General features: G+C 34.5%; 1 protein-coding gene across 1 annotated transcript in view; it reads left to right on the top strand.

The window, feature by feature from the left end:
• LOC111515988 (uncharacterized) overlaps window positions 1–14,595 on the top strand; it is a 113,222-nt gene extending 98,627 nt beyond the window's left edge. Inside the window, exons 4-5 of the mRNA XM_074173851.1 lie at window positions 5,115–5,344; window positions 8,295–14,595. Coding sequence (XP_074029952.1) covers window positions 5,115–5,344; window positions 8,295–8,520 — 456 coding nt within the window. The 3' untranslated portion in view covers window positions 8,521–14,595. The remainder of the gene's footprint in view (window positions 1–5,114; window positions 5,345–8,294) is intronic.
• The last annotated feature ends 2,313 nt before the right edge of the window (window positions 14,596–16,908 follow it).

Genomic DNA, 16,908 nt, shown 5'->3' with positions numbered 1-16,908 from the left:
CATGGGTAATAACCATCTATTGTTATTATATGTCCCATAAAAGATATTTCCGTAAGAGCAAATTTACACTTGTAAATTTGCTTGTTATTATTGAATGTTATTTTATTTAACCTAGCTTTTTCAAAAACTTGCCTGAAACGTTCATCATGCTCCGTTTAATTTTTTTCCCCAGACTATAATGTCATCTATATAGATTTCAACACCTTCCATATCAAAAATATTTTTGAACCGTTTGTGGAACACTTCAGGAGCAGAACGAATTCCGTATGGCATTCTCAGAAAGCAATAACGTCCAAAAGGCGTAGTGAAAGTACAACTCTGCACTGTCTTCATCCAAACTAATCTGCCAGAATCCACTATTGGCATCTAATTTGCTGAAGTATTGAACTCCTGATAATTTTGAAGTAATTTGCTCAATCGATGGTAACTGAAAATGTTCACGTTTGATAGCCAAATTCAAATCACGAGGATCTAAGCAAATTCTCAATGTACTATCGTTTTTTCTGATAATTATAATAGAGTTCACCCAGTCAGTAGGTTCCTCTACCTTTTTTTATTATTTCTGCCTTCTCGAGTTCGGCTAAAGTTTGTTTAAATTGCTTATATAATGGTATTGGAATTTTTCGTTTTGGAGTAACGTTCTCTTTTAATTGAATTTTATAATTACTTTTCAAACATCCTAATCCCGTAAAGAGATCTTTGTTTTTCTCAATAAAATTATGATAATTATTAATATCAATTTGTTCAGTTACATCTACGCGTTTAATTAAATTTAATTTCTGGCATACGTCAATTCCTAATATACATCGTATATTTTTCTATACAACAAAACATTCTAATATACAATTAAAATTCTTATATCGACAGTTGAGATAACATTTTCCTAGCACTGGTAGAAAATTGTTTGTGTATGATCTTAATCTCATATTTGAGTCTATTATGAAATTCTGATGTAAATTTAATTGTTTCAACTTATCTATTGAAATTAAATTAGCTTGTGCTCCTGTATCCATTTTAAATTTCACATTAGTTTTATTATTAAGACAAAGTGTTACATACCAAGAGCTATCATTGTTTTCAGGACTGTTTTCAATACCATAAATGAAAACATAATTATCTTCTTCAGCATTCTCGTCAGACGGATTTCCATCTCTGTTGACCTCGTTAATACTCTTATTTCCAAACTGGATTCCCTGCAACCTGCTCTGGAACTAGACATCATGGTTGACTGCTCTCTCGATTTTTCTACTGCTAAACAAATTTTTATAGCTCCGTCCAAGTCTTTTTCATCTTCCTGTAGTAGTTTTTCTTTGAGCATTTGTTCTGCATACCACATATCATCATATCCTTGATGAGACTATCTTTTAATTTATCGAATTCACACGAACGGGCTTTATTTTTTAGGTCAGTCACAAACTGTTCTATCGTCTCACCAGATTGTTGTTTCCTCGAAAAAAACTTGAATCTTTCATAAGATAGGTTTTTTTTCGGTAAAAAGTGATTTTCGAAATTTTGCACAACATTGTCCAATTTATTTTTCTCGCTTTCACTTGCAAATGTGAAGATATTATATTTTGACATTCCTTCTCCAATATAGTGAAGAAGTTGGGCAATCTGTACTTTTTCGTCCTTTTTGTTAACCTCTGTAGCTACAAGGTAGTTTTCGAATTTCTGTCGCCACTGCTTCCAATTTTCCGATAAATTACCGGAGAAATTCATAGGTGCAATTCCTCTGTATGCACCCAACTTGTTTCTACTTTCAATTATCTACTTATTTTTCAACTTTAATTTTAATTAATATTTTATTTCCGACTGCGCCACGTTATATATCTGAATCAAACGACGATTTTTAATAGACTGCCTTTATTCAATTCCATAGAAAACGTTGAACTAATAGTTTTTTGCTTCCTTCCGCCAAGGCTGCTACGATTTACAATACATGGTGTACAATATATTGACTGAGAATAAGAAATACAATACCTACATGACATATTCGAGTTTGGGTTTGAAAGTAACTTCCATGCATGATCGCCATATTAATGGTATTTTGAAAGTATATCAGAATTTTTCAGTTTTTCCCTTCATTTATATCTCATCGAATAGTTTATGTTCAAAACTCGCGTTCACCGGGGCTTCTGTACCGACCAACGTGGAAGGCATCCGTTAGGTAGTGTTTCTTTTTGGCCTCTTTGCCGTCGTGATACACGACAGTGAATATCTTGTACTGCTTCTCTCTGTTAGAGACTGTGTTTTCAGTTTCGAATCAATTTTCAAATCGAACCCAAAGCCTCGATGATTTTCGTGCAGTCAACGTGGCTGTAATCGAAACACTTCCGATACAATATGAGGATAATGAGAGGTGCGCAGAGCATTTTGCGCCCTCGCTTTCTACTCAGTCCGCCTCTCTAATCTCTAATCTGTTCGTATTGACGAGTTCCTCAAGCAAGCGCCTTTCTGACAGTCTTTACTTTCTCAATGTTGAGTGACGGCATGAGGAAAGGATGGATATTGAATTCAAAATATTGTCACATTCCATATGCCACTGACGACATATCGTGGCATCACATCACCACACTTGTAGAGTATTTAAAAAAAGGTGATCCAAATAGAGTATGATCGAAAACGCGAGATAGTTGTTCGAATGTGATATATTATGGGAATAGCGTTCAACTGCAAGACAGTTTGAACGAAGAAAGCGAGGGTGGAATGCGTACGATAATTAAAAATAAATTGATGGATGTAGCCGTAAGTACGTGGTAGGAAATCATAATGAAGAAAAAAGAATTGAAACTTTCTATGTTTTTTACCACTTTTATTTGTAACTAACGTTACTGCAGTTTCATCCTATAAGAACATTTTCAAACTTATACATTAAACTAAAATGTACCTATAAGTTTGAAAATGTCCATTATTGCATACCCAGTAAATTGGATATGCTTACGAAAAAGCTCAATACATTGACATTTGAAACTTTTAAACTAAACATTTTTTGATAACTTCACTCCTTTATCTAAAACTCCCAAAGGAATCTCGACCTACAGGGTGAGTCAACAAGATTCCCTCGGTCCATTGCTATCAGAGGAAACAATTTTTCGAACTGCTCAATTTTTTTTGTAGTCATTGAAATTATTTTCTCGCATATTAAGTTATATTTGTTTCCTATAGAACACCCAGTATATGAATACTCCATTCGATTCCAATATTTTTAGAATTTTCTACAGCAATTAAGTAGATTTCCTTAGGAATAGGTAATCAACATCACTATGATAATTTCTGGAATCTCAACTCTCGGAAACAATATATAGGGTACTCGGTAAAACCGGTCAAGTTTCATTCAGTTTCAAACAGACATAATTCAACTTTTTCAAATGGAAGACCCTGTATTTTTTCACTTGGATGAAATGTTACAACATATCAATACATTTTTAATCAGAGGTATAGTATAAGAAAAACTCATATTTTACAAACTATACTATATAGGATTTTTTTGTGGGTTTGACAAATGTCATGACATTAAACTGACAGGTACATGTATAGGATTTTTTTTGTGGGTTTGACAAATGTCATTTGTCATGACATTCGTCGAACCCACAAAAAAAATCCTATACATGTACAACTTTCTCGTCAATTTAATGTTCAATTTATTGTTTTTCGCTCATTTTTACTGCCCTGAAGGAGCTTCACATTAGAAGCGAAAGCTTGACAAAGTAAAGCAGAGTGACATTTTGTCACTTTTTATGAAATTATAAATTTTGTATTGGAAGATATGGTGCTTTGGGGAAAAGTGACGGAAAATGCCTCCTTGCATCTAGGATTTACAAAGTTCCCCGAAAGAAGACAATCAGATGGAAAGGCAAAAATTTGAAAGAACTGGTAATGTCAATCAGAAGAAGTTCGAACGTGTCTGCCCTGTAACTAATGAAGAGAATACATTTCAAATTGCTCTTCACCTTGTTGAAAATCTCCATGTGAATACCCGAGAGCTGAACAGGGAAGTAGGATTTTTTCAAACCAGCGTGTCTCAACTGATACGAGCAAGCAAATTTCATCCTTACCACATGCAATTGATGCAAGAGTTAAAAGGAAGAGAGTTTGAAAAATGTGTTCAGTTTGGTAAATTTTCGTTTTGAGGACACCGGCGATTTTGAAGAAATTTTTGCGTGTACTTACGTATTTTGATGCGTAGATTACGAATCCGGAAAAAAAGCAGCGCTCTCTCTTATTTACAAAGTTTCGGCCCTTCAAAGTTCAGAAAAGGGCGACTTTTTCAGCCTTCTTTTTTACAAAATAAACTATTTAAAAACACAAGCATTTATTCACTAGGTCACCTTTACACCTTATTCCTTCTTCTTTGACATTCTTCACTTCAATAATCAACATCTTGCCTATACAATTTTTAAAAAATGTACGGAGCTGCTTTTTGATTACATTTCATACAAGTGAAAAAATACAGGGTGTTCCATTTGAAAATGTTATGTCTGTTCGAAAGTGAATGAAACTTTAACGGTTTTACCGAGCTAACCGAGTTGACTAACAATTCTTTAAAAAATCCACTTAATTTCTGTAGACACGCGGGTGGTGAATTAAAAAAATATTGTCTGCAAAATAGGTTTTTCTGGAACAACTTGGCAATGCCGTAATGGAAATTCGAAATCAAAAATTCCTAGAGAACTTAAAAATATGGAATCGAATGACGTATTTTACTGGGTGTTCTATTTAAAAAATAATAACTGGTTGGACACGCGCGGCTGAATCACCCAGTATGCCAGAGAATAATTTTAAAAGACAGTATTTATCAATATGACTGCAAAAAATGAGCAATTCGAAAAATTGTTCTCCCTGATAGTAATGGACAGAGGGAATCTTGTTAACTCACCCTGTATACCAGAATAAAATTATTCATCATCAGCAAACAACCTGATAATTAAACAAATTTGAAATAACTTCTGGGTATAGTTTTTTCCGCGATATACCGAACTGTTTCATGCCTAGAGGCCTATTAAGTGTTAACGATAGTTTTTATTTCAATTTATGTGGAGTACCTGGTGGTACTCCACACTACTGCCTGAGTACTCCTCTCCTGTGGTATTAATCTAAGTATTCCTTTATTGCAGGTTCCAAGAGAAGGAGGCGGTGAACGAAAAGGAAACTACTGGACGTTGGATCCCCAATACGAAGACATGTTCGAAAACGGCAACTACCGGAGGCGAAGAAGAATGAAACGCCCCTACCGGTCTGCTCAACCATACCCAAAAGCATTCTTCAGTGATGCCCTCAGCCAACACGGGCTACCTCTTGCGAGAAACATCTTCACGCCGCCTACCTATCCACCGCCATATACCAGGTAAGTCAACGTATAAATTATATTGGGCTTGAAATATTTGTCGTTGTCTACCTGGCTGCCATTTTGTTCACGTTCAGTTGAGAATTCGAAAGGGTGGGTTTCAAAGTTTGCTAGTGAAGTTATGACAATACAAGGTGTTTCGAAACTATAAAGGTTCTCAGGAAGCATTTTTTCATTATGGCGTTTGCAATCCTTTCTATTAAGGTCAAGTGACGACCTTTAGCAAGTAATGAGTAGCAAACGCTGGTTGTAGAAAGAGTTCAGAATCGAAAACTTGAAATATTTGGAAATTTCGATCTTCTGTCTGTAATAATAGTTCTTAAGCAACTGAAAACATTGAGAATCAATTGATGGATGTAGCCGTTACTACATGGTAGGAAATCATATTGAAGAAAACAGAAAAGAAACTTTCTATGTTTTTTACCACTTTTACTGTATAAGTTTGAAAATGTCCGCATAGGACGAAACTGCAGAAACGTTAGTTACAAATAAAAGTGGTAAAAAACATAGAAAGTTTCATTTCTCTTTTCTTCAACATTGAGAATCATTTTATAGAACAAATTGTATTCATCTTGAAAATAAAAATCTTGAAAATAAAAATATTTCGTTATCGGATTATGATTTACATCTGAAAACTGAAAATTTGAAAAAAGTTGTGTTAAGCGAAAATATTAGTTAAACTTTTGATTATTAGTGAAACTTTTGCCTAGTTACCTAGTTGTTGAACATTTTATGTTTTCTTCGAATGGTTGAAAACGTCCAGAACTTTCATATAATCTATTCGGCTGATCTCAATGAATGTGAGTTCGTATAAATCGAGTAATTTAGGTCCAACAATAGAAAAACCGTAGAATTTTCGTTTGGAACCTTTGGTATAGTATTGAATATTAGTGGAGTTTTTTCCCAACACCAAACCTTTACTTTAACACCTCGTGTTTGATCTTCCCCTTGAAGATGATCACTTGGTGATCGAAACACGTGTCGAGGTGTTAAAATAACGGTTTGGTGGTGGAAAAAACTCACTGATGGTATTATTTTTGATATAATAGATTTTTGATCAGCTTCGTGTCTGCATTTTTATCAAGTTATATGGTTTTAGCATACTTTCAACCTTGTCTCTTCCACCTTCAGTAAGGAATGACGGAACCCTCAATTCTCAAAATTTGAATATTTCAAACGATACCTCGTTCATGTTTTCAAAGTTTTTTGTGTATTCCTTGTAGCAGGCGAAAAAAACTTCGAAGAAAACGTGCCAAAAAAGAGAATTTTACATTTTTAAAATTATCAAAACTAATTATGCAATACATAGTGCACGACATTTATTAAGAATTACTTCACTTAATGTTTGCAAAAAAATAATAGACGGAGGTCTTGCAATCTCCCTACTTGCTGAGCAATTGCTAGAAGGCACTGGTAATATCACACGTTAAAAGGTAAGGACTCGTTAATCCTTAGGTCGTACAAGTTTCGACTTCTGAGGGTTGTCGTTCGTAAGGGTGCGACAGCTGGTTATCGGAAAAACAGATATTTTTTTTAAATAGATATTCATGAACATAGTGACCTTTGTAATGAGTGCGAATAGACATTTCAAGATGAAGCACCACCTCGTTTTACCTTCGCTAATCATCAATAGTTAGATGAAACCTTTCCTGACATATGGATTGGTCGAATTCGACCAGTAGAATAGATCGCAAGGTCACCTTATTTAGGTCCGTTAGATTTTTTATGAGGTCATTTGAAGACTGCAAGTTATACAACTCATCCAGCATGTCTAAGTGATTTAAGTTTATGCACTACTGCTGAATGTCGGAAGAATACACCGGAAATGCTACAGAATATTCGAAACCGCTTCGAACAAAACTACTTTCACTGTATGAAAGCAAGGGCAATACATCTCTAACTCTGATTATAGTAGAAAGTTAGTAAGTTGAATTTCATTCCACCCTTTGTAAGTCCAAAATCTGGTAGCTCTGCTCTGAAAGAATAAAACTTTTTGCACAAAAATTATATTTCAAGAAGTTGATAAAAAGTAAATTCTTTCTTGTTAAGGAAAAATGAAATTGAGAAGATTGTTATTATACCTTAACTATTTATTCCTCAAAATACAAATTTTCGGAAAAGAACTATTTCTTTCTGAACGTTAACAGTGAAAAATATGTTTCATTTCAATTGGCCCCCTGTGTGTATATTAAGTGGTAAGTAGTTCGAATGTAAATTAATCTATTCCACCCAACACTGCAACCCGCAAAGATTTATTATCTGTTTAAAAATCTGTTTGAAATCTGTTTTCCGTTAATCAGCTGTCGCACCCCTACGAACGACAACCCTACAAAGTCGAAACTTGTGCGTGCTAAGGATTAACAAGGTCTTATCTTTTAACGTGTGATTCCTAACACGTCTTACACCCTTTCAAACCCGACCAAAATCCAGCTTCTAGATGAATCCCATCAGTTTATATGGTGGCTAGATGGCAAGAGTGAAAACCTCCAGTTTGAGTTCTGATGTTTCATCATATTCCAAATTCACGCACTGTGTTCCGGGTTATCCGGCTGTAGCCTACCGTGCTGGTCATCGCACGTTAAAAGGTAAGGAAGACCTCATCAATCCTAAGCTTGTGCAAAGTTGAGGGTTGTCGTTCGGAGGAGCGAATAACAGATGACAACAGATTGATCAATATTATTTGGTAACATACTTCGAAAGATGGATCAATCCTAATGTATTTTTCCAGAAGTATGTATGTGTATAGTAATATTGAGACTGAAATACTGGATGAACTGACTGAATTATTGAGTATACTCCTAAAATAATTTTTTTTTATGCCTTAGTACCTTATTTTATTCAAATTCATTTTCTCAATTGTTTTTCTATTTGTGATTTTTTTTTTGTTGACATTTCCATTTAAAATACTATCCTTACTGCATTTCTGTATTTTTTTTTACTTTAATTGCAGATACGAAACTTCTTGGCTCGGCCAATCACCTTTAGCCTCCTACACTAATTGCAACTCGGGAGGTTATCCTCAGCAAGGTTATCCCTCTCCAACAGCTTTCAGTCCTTGTAGCGTGCGACAGGAGGCAGCTCCAAGATATCCTCCCTACTGGCCCCCAGATGGCGAGTATTCTCCTGGTCCCCACAATGCTTCACCAACCGATCCCCAACTGCTTTTGCAGTGGTGACTGTGATGGAGACGAAGCTCAAGGGCTTCCAGTCTGACGAGTGAGGAGGACAGATGTACTAGTTCAGACTATGTAATATACTTTTAATATTTTGTGATTTTTGTGGAAGTAGGTGTAACAAATGAGGGTTGATGAAACGGTCGATGTCAATAATTCGAAATTGGGGCAGAGATCAAAGTGTCAATTCATCGATAAAAAAAATGTTTTTGTACTTTTTAAATGGCACTCACAGAAATTATCGAGATGATAAGTCATTCAAGATTTCGAATATAGTATTTTTAAAATTATTCCGAATTGATATTTTAAACTTTGATGATAAACCAGCAGGTGAGTAGATACTTGATAAGCATCTAAGAAAATTAACGCCAGACCAGGTACTCATACAGAAATTTGAACATATTACTTTGAAATTTATAATGACGTTCACAAGAGTGAATAGTACAAATTGAAAATTTCCCGACTTTGTTTACAATCTGTAATCAAAATACCAGTTCTGTATATCTCCGAAAATATAATATTTCCATGTTTGAATGCATCCAAAAGTGTACATAAGTTTTCATACTTGGGAACATGCCGACTAAAGCTAAATTTATATCGTTTTCATCACTGAAATTGACGTCTTCGAAAAATATTTGGCACGCCTAGTGTGTAGGGCCCATAAAAAATCTGAAAGTGACTTATTTAAACAAGCGTGAGATATATCAAATTAAGGTTTTCTTCAAAAAAATTACTGCGTGATTACTGCTGCAAAAATATTCCACTCAGTCAGAAACTTACAGTTTATTAATTTTTCCTGGAAAATAAAATGAAATTAATGAAAAAACTAAACATATTGTTCATATTTTACTTCAAAATTGCCTGGATCAATCGGACAAAATCGGTCCCGACACCGATCCGCGAGAAAAAACAACGTCATTCTCCAACATTTTAGACCTAGTAAAATTATTCCGACAGCTATCTGAGTGTTGCATTCTAAATGACTGCGAACATGGCAATAAATGAACTATTTTAGCTGAGTTTTCAGCAGAATATCGTCAGTCAAAAACCCTTCTCACATTACATTCCAATTGGGTTTTCGACTACCTTAACAGATTCTGAAGGCGCGTATTCATATGAACAAATGGCTAGTAACAAAACACCATACATGTTCGTTGCGGGATAACGCGGTTCGCTTCTGAAAGAATTGTGAGTTTTGGCTGTATCAATAATAATGCTGCATGCAATGGTGGTTTAGCACGAAGGCGCGTATCCATATGAGCCAACAGCCTATAACGTACTGTCACGCATGCCATAGTGTTACGGATGAAAACAGTGGGCGCAAGACCTAAATTTAATGTGAGCAAGGTACATTTCACGAAGCCCTCTGATGGTATAAGAAGGGTTATTAAACTGAAGAAAACATCTGAAGTTAAACAATTTTTTATTTATTATGAAACCCTTACCAAAATTTTTACTTATGTAGTTTTCTGGGACATTGAAGAACAAAATTAAAAATTATTCATAGCCGCAGTGTCACTGACACTGCGGCTATTTACTCATTGAGACCTTTAAAATGAGCCTAAACACGCCACGTCTGCAAAAAGTTGCCGAAGATTTGGTCCTTTGCAGACTGTTCTGGTTGTAGCGTCAAGTCAAAGTGAAAATGTTATTGTACATACTCTTGAAAATATCGCATTTTTATTTCGATCAGTCAAGTATTCTTATCAATTGTATTTTTAACCATAATTAAATGCACCGTTCCTCTTCATAAACGGGCGTTAACTAGCTGGTAACTTTTAAACGCCTGGAACGATTTTCATGAAACATATCTAAGAACCATCTCGACAAAATTATCCATTGAATAAAAAAAACATCAAAATTAGTCTACTACTATAGAAGCTATAGTGCCACAAACAGACACACAGATACACAAGTCAAACTTATAACACCCCTTTTTGCGTCGGGGGTTAAAAATGAAAAAAAAATTAATGAAAAATTAAAGAAACAACAATCTACTTTTGGATTTACTAATTTCCCTATTTATAAGTTCGTAATTCATCTTTAATGCTATATCTGATTCAATAGATAAAACTGCCAAAGTTAAATGTCTCTCTTGGCCCATTGTATTTTTCAAATAGTTTTTGATCAGTTTCAATTTTGAAAAGCTTCTTTCAGCGGAAGCAGTGCTTATAGATATTATTAATAAAATTCGAACGCAAATAACTCGTAAGGTTGGAAATTACTGCTGTCTCCTTCAGGACTGCAGGACTGTGTTTGAATCTTGAATATTTGCTCTTTTGAATTTTTAACTTTTTTAAGTCATAGAGAAAAGCAAAATTTTCAAAGTGTTGATTCAAAGAAATACATCTCGAGTCTATATTGCTCATCACAGAATCAATCATGGTATCAAAAAAATTGTTTCATACCAACTCTTGGCAAACTGTATAGGTTAATCGCTGCCTTTATAATCAAACATCATTTTCTTTTTGGCTATACTTTCTTTATGAAAACAGGTATTTATCAAATCCAGTTTGTCGATATTCTTTGATTAAGTCACAAAATGTAAGCAAATGTTCAAGAGTAATGCTTGAATGAACGCGTTAATGAAGATGAGACAAAGATGATAATTTTTCAATTAATTAATTTTATAATACAATAGAGCTTTTCAGAAAAAGAAATATTTTCCTTCATGTGCTTTCGTGTGCCGAAGAGTGGAATATCTTTAGGTTGATAAGTTTCTAATATCTCAATTATAAAAAAAAATTCCGGCGTGTAATTCTCGATTTTTTTATTATTTACTTTCGGCTTTGAAGCGCGATGACTTTTGCAACGCGATGTCGTGGGCGGTGGCCCACGCCTTACGCCGCCTCCGCAGCGAAAGTAAGCTGAACTCCTCCCGTCTTAACGTAAAAGTTCAACCAAAATTTGCAGAGAATCTGAAAAGATAAATAAAACGGCTCCCATGTCATCAAAAATAAACGAAGCAAAGACCTCCAACCCCTCTTTGCTACTTACGTAATATTTCAATGAGCCCAATACTTGGGCTCCACTAGCCGTAGGTATAGTTCAAGTAAACGATATAGTGCAACCTACCTTCCAACAGCTACTCTTTAATAACTTAGGGAGGTGTCTCGTTATTCAATAATCATTTCTCAATATATAAGAATCACAATAACTATATAATATTTATAATAATACCTATATAAAATAAATATTTCGTTTATATAGGTGAGTTGGAAAGTAGGGACCCAAATAACAGGGTGATAATTGAAAATACTTCTTACTCACATATATCTACATTCGGTATCTTCAAAAACACTTCACTAACTTTCTTCGAAAGCTTCTGATAATTCCTCTTCCATATTATCTGTTACACTATCACTGTCGTCATTTAAATCAATAATGAATTTATTTCCACCAATAATATGGAAGTGTCCAATTTCCATATAGTCTTTATCAACTGAAATTACTTTTTTAATCCTTTTCTGCCAGTTTCCTTCGGTAATATACTTCTTTAATCAGCTCTATTACCTTCTTATAAATTTTTGGAGAATTAATTTTACGCCTGATGCTTTGTTTCAATATTCCCCAAATAAACTCAATGGGATTGAAAACACAAAAACAGGGGGGAAGTCTCAGTATGGTGTGTCTATACTTTTCAGCAGGGGCATACACTTTTTCAAATGTTTTTGTCTGTAAAACTTCAAGTTGTTGGTTTATGGTATAATAATCTTCAAAATACAAACTGTTATCCTCAAAAACTTTGTATTTTATCTTTCCTCGAATTTTTATTTGGTACTTTGATGATCTGTCGCGAATGATAGAAAGCGTTGTCAAGAACTATCACACTATTCGCTTCCACATTTGGGATCAATGTGTTTTCAAACCATTCCTCGAAAATATTAGCTTCCATGTTCTTACGATAGTCAACATTGCAGTTCTCAAGTTTTTTTCCACATAATTTCAAAGAATACGGAACATACCCTCTTGTTTCAATATTGAAATGCATCCGAATCTTATTCACTGATATCTCTTTTTCGCATTGTTCACCGTCGCTATTGGAATCACTACACGGGAAAAAGTCTGCGTTGTTATCACACTCGTTGTTACTATTAGTGCTTGTCCAAGGACGCCACATTTTGAACAAATAAAAAAAATTTTGTAATTTTAACCGCACAAATATCGAATTTTAACACTCAAATCGCGATCAGTTCCTGAACTGAACATGACTGCGATAAATATCCCCAAATTCACTGTAACATGACTTCAAATTTAATTTTATGACTCTTCAGCCAATCATAAAACTCGATTAGTAAAAATTATCCAATAGGAACCGCCAATTCTACAGTCCACGTGGTCTATTTCTCAGCCGGTTCATTTCTTTGAATTGGTTGTTGTGGCCTTTGAGGGTACCAACAACTTTAAATGTGCACAACATCGTTTACTTTGACTATACCGTTCTTGGTCTTAGCCTATGCGCAAATTGGAAGCGTGTGGAGTGACGCAGCCAGCACGATCTTTTGTAACACATGAACACCAATAAAACAGCGCAAGTTGGCGCCCGGACTCGACTTGGCGCGAATAGCGTGACACGTGACTCGCGTGGCACAGTAGTTAAGACACCGTTTTCGTGACAATTCTTTCACGTGTCGCCAAAGCCTTTGTATGCTCGCCAAATAATTTGTATGCTCAGTAAGAATAGGTTGTTGGGCATGACATCCCTTTGAGACATCCTTGGATCATCTCATGCACTTCTGCAATTTAGTTTCGATTCATTTGGAAGTAATTACTAAAATCACCATCAAAATCTTCTTTGATATCATATATTGTCCACTTATTTTCACTTTCCAAGATAATATTCTTGTTGGTAATCTTACTTTATTATTAACGGGCAAACAATAAAACAAAATTTCGTTTTCAGTATCATTGTCGGATTCTGATTCCGAACTCAATTGGATATAGCGGTACTATTATAACTTCGGAACTGCGTTCAATTTGCGGATCATCCACGTTACGCTTGTAACACGTGCGTCTTGTGCAGGTCACCTCACACGTGCTCAACTTGTGCCTAGCCTTATGTTGATTACGCGTGTGGACACGCGTACACTCTGACACGCGTGTGTGTCAGAGTGGCATATTGTACGTATAAAATGCAAAGTACTGCGTCTCCATTACACTTGATATAACCACGGACATGTTACGTTACGGGTCATACGTTACAAATGTATACGCGCCTTAAAAGAACTGAATAACATGCTTTCTCCTTTAGTAGCCAAAATTTATAAATAAGTTATCTTATTAATTGGACTATTTGTTTATATTGCGGAGTGACTATTAGAGGCGACCTTTTCAACTTGCCCCTCATCAAACTTGTGCAGCTTCTGGATTTATTTAGTTTTCACATTGTAAAAAAGTGATAGTTCCATAAATATTAGCACCTGGAAAAACAGTATTTATCAAAGAAGAAAAAACCAAGAACTTACAATTATGAAAAAGCTACGATTGACGAGTGATTCAATCACTCGTTACGCCTGAGATTTTACAGTGAAATAGTTTCCGCTTCATGAAGTTATGACCAAATTTGTTATACCTAGCTTCTTATTTAAATGTGTAGGTTGTAAATAATTTTAACATTTGGGTAAACATTTGCAAAATTAGTGAGGTGGTAATCATTTTAATTTTCATTTTATGTGAAATACGTTGAATAATAGTCAGTAGGTAGTTCAGTTCATTAATAAGTCATGAACCTATATCGATTAGCTGAATATCAAGAAATATTTGTTCAACCAAATTTTGGGAAGTTTTATTTTTTTTTATTTTTTTGTTATCTTCAAATATATATACTGAACCGTTGTTACTCAATTTGTATTATTTTTTTTAAAACAGTTCAGTTCATAGAACCCAGAATAGATTCGGTGACAAACATGTTCTTCTTGTACAACTTGCATTATTTTTGAACGGTGAAGATGGACAAAAATAGTTTTAATTTTGTTAATTCCGTCCGTTTTGAAGCATTATCAGGACATATTTTGTCCTTTGATATTTCTGTATTTATGTAATTCAAATTGTATATTAAACGATTTATATGTGAAAAAATGATTTATTCAATTACTAACCTTCCAAGATGAGTGAGAAATGGGTAAGAAAACTAATTTCCGGAAAAATACCACCACCTACACAGTGAGAAAGGTGGTAGGATTTTTTCTCGAAGTACTTTTTCCAAAATAAATTCCCAAATAAGTTGTCAATTGGAAATAGCAGATATCTGACGTCACAAGTATCCAATAAACATAAAAAAAAAATTGTTCTTGATGTAAGGAGAATATAAGAAGAACATTTGAGTGCCTGCTAATGAGAAGCTGAACCATAATCCATTATTAAAATTTCGAAGAAATCTGTACCTACCTAAACCTGTCAATGCCACTCAGGCTAGCTAAGTCTCACACAATAGTTAACAGTATTGCCAAATGCTTTTAGTCATATTTATTTTCCGTATGAACAATTCGAAAAAATGAGCCGTCATCAGTCATATGATTATTACCTAAGAATAAACTCAATCAGAAAGAGCTGTTCAATATAAATTCCCAATTAGAATAGATATACCTAATTTCTATTCTCTTTGTAGCTTGAGATCGGAGCAATATTTGTTTTGAAATGCCATGAACGATATTATGATTATACGCCATGAATAGATGTATACAACTTCGCTTTGACTTTAAAAATAGAGAAAAAAAATTCTTACCGATTTTATTCTTGTTTACAGTGAAGCTAATCTGAAATTTTCATATTTCATTCTCATCTTTAGCCCTAAATTAAAAATAAACAAGCATAAACTAAAGTGATAAATTTATAGAATATGGTACAGTAAATCCACGAAACAAAAAATTGTATAACGCTCTCAAAGTAAACAGAATAACATTAATAACGTAAGTAATGCTGGACGTTATCCAATATATGGTTGCCATGAGAAAAAATACAGCAGCAATTTGGCAATCGGGATTGATGCTCCGGAGCACACAATCTACCTTCCCTGCCTCCTTCCGCCACCACCACCACCACCACCAACCGACATGATGCAATAAGCTTTTTTTGTGTATGCCAAACTAACGTCTGTTTATATCAACCGACTAAACAAAAACATATATCTCTGAAATAAAATGAGTAATCGATCAAAAATTATTGACTTCGACAATGAGAAAACATATCAATTTAGTAAGTTTCAAAGATTATAATCAGGCAATAACAGGTTACTAAATTCGCTTCTCTCAGTTTTTAAATTATTAATTCCATTCTCAGATAATAAACAGTTTGCCAATTTCTATAGAAACGGAAAATCTATTATCCAACCATCCGTATCGAGATTCGGATCTAGAGGAGCCCATGCCAGAAAATACAGCTATAAATTCACAGGACAGTACAAAAATAGCAAATGTTAGAACCTACAACCTAACTGTGTGCCTTATAAATTGAAAGGCAGGCTTTTATTCAGATTTTAATGATCAACGAAAAAGAAAACGTATTTTTGGAAATGTGGTCAATGATGTCATCCGCGCTAATTTTACAGTGGATTGGAAGGCTGTTCAGAATAAGTAGAAAGGGTTATCGAGAAGTTATTTCAAAGCAAAAGATAACAAAAACCGAACTTGTCAGGGAAATGATGAAAGTGACATGGAGAAAAATTCCCCATTGAAAAGGAGAAGAATGGAGTTTTCTCCTGGGTCCACTGAAATCAGAATTGTGTAATTCATACTGGTAAAATGGTATTCGTTACCATTTTACCAGTATAGTAAGAAGTGAGTTGAGCAGGGTCAACAAACTTCTGAACACGTAACAGCACACCTAGATAATGACAAATGAGATTTTGTCGAAACGTCGGTGAAATTAGAGATAATATCACATACACGGATCAAATACTCGGAAAAACCAGTTCAGCATATTCCTATCCGTGAAAACTTCAGATTTCATATTCGATACCTTAACGGGGAGATGAGGTCAATTAAGAAGAAAATCTCAGGTAAAACTCAACAACATTTAAGTAGTAGGTGGTAGAGAGTTTATGGACACTCTATCTCTGAACACGTAACGAATACCATTTTACCAGTATAGTAAGAAGTGAGGGTCAACAAACTTCTTAACACGTAACAGCACACCTAGATAATGAGAAATGAGATTTTATGGTAACTATAATATGCAGTGTGTAAAAGCCAAATGTAATAAATTCATTATTTCGGTTACTGTACATATTTGAAAAAAAATGCCAAACGTGTCAAATGTAGATTATAATTTGATATTCTTCAACGTAAAAATGCCACCCCTATCTTCAACCCCCTACGAATAGCAGGTACAACCCGCAATTTTTTAAATGGAAAGTATAGATTTGTGATATATCGTTTGAAAGGCCTCTTCATT

This window comes from Leptinotarsa decemlineata, unplaced genomic scaffold (assembly GCF_025532065.1).
Source record: "Leptinotarsa decemlineata unplaced genomic scaffold, Ldec_3_MD MMD2_tig00000505_RagTag_RagTag, whole genome shotgun sequence".
NCBI lineage: Eukaryota > Metazoa > Arthropoda > Insecta > Coleoptera > Chrysomelidae > Leptinotarsa > Leptinotarsa decemlineata.
Note: the sequence above shows the minus strand (reverse complement) of the source record. Positions and strands in the feature narration are given on the sequence as shown.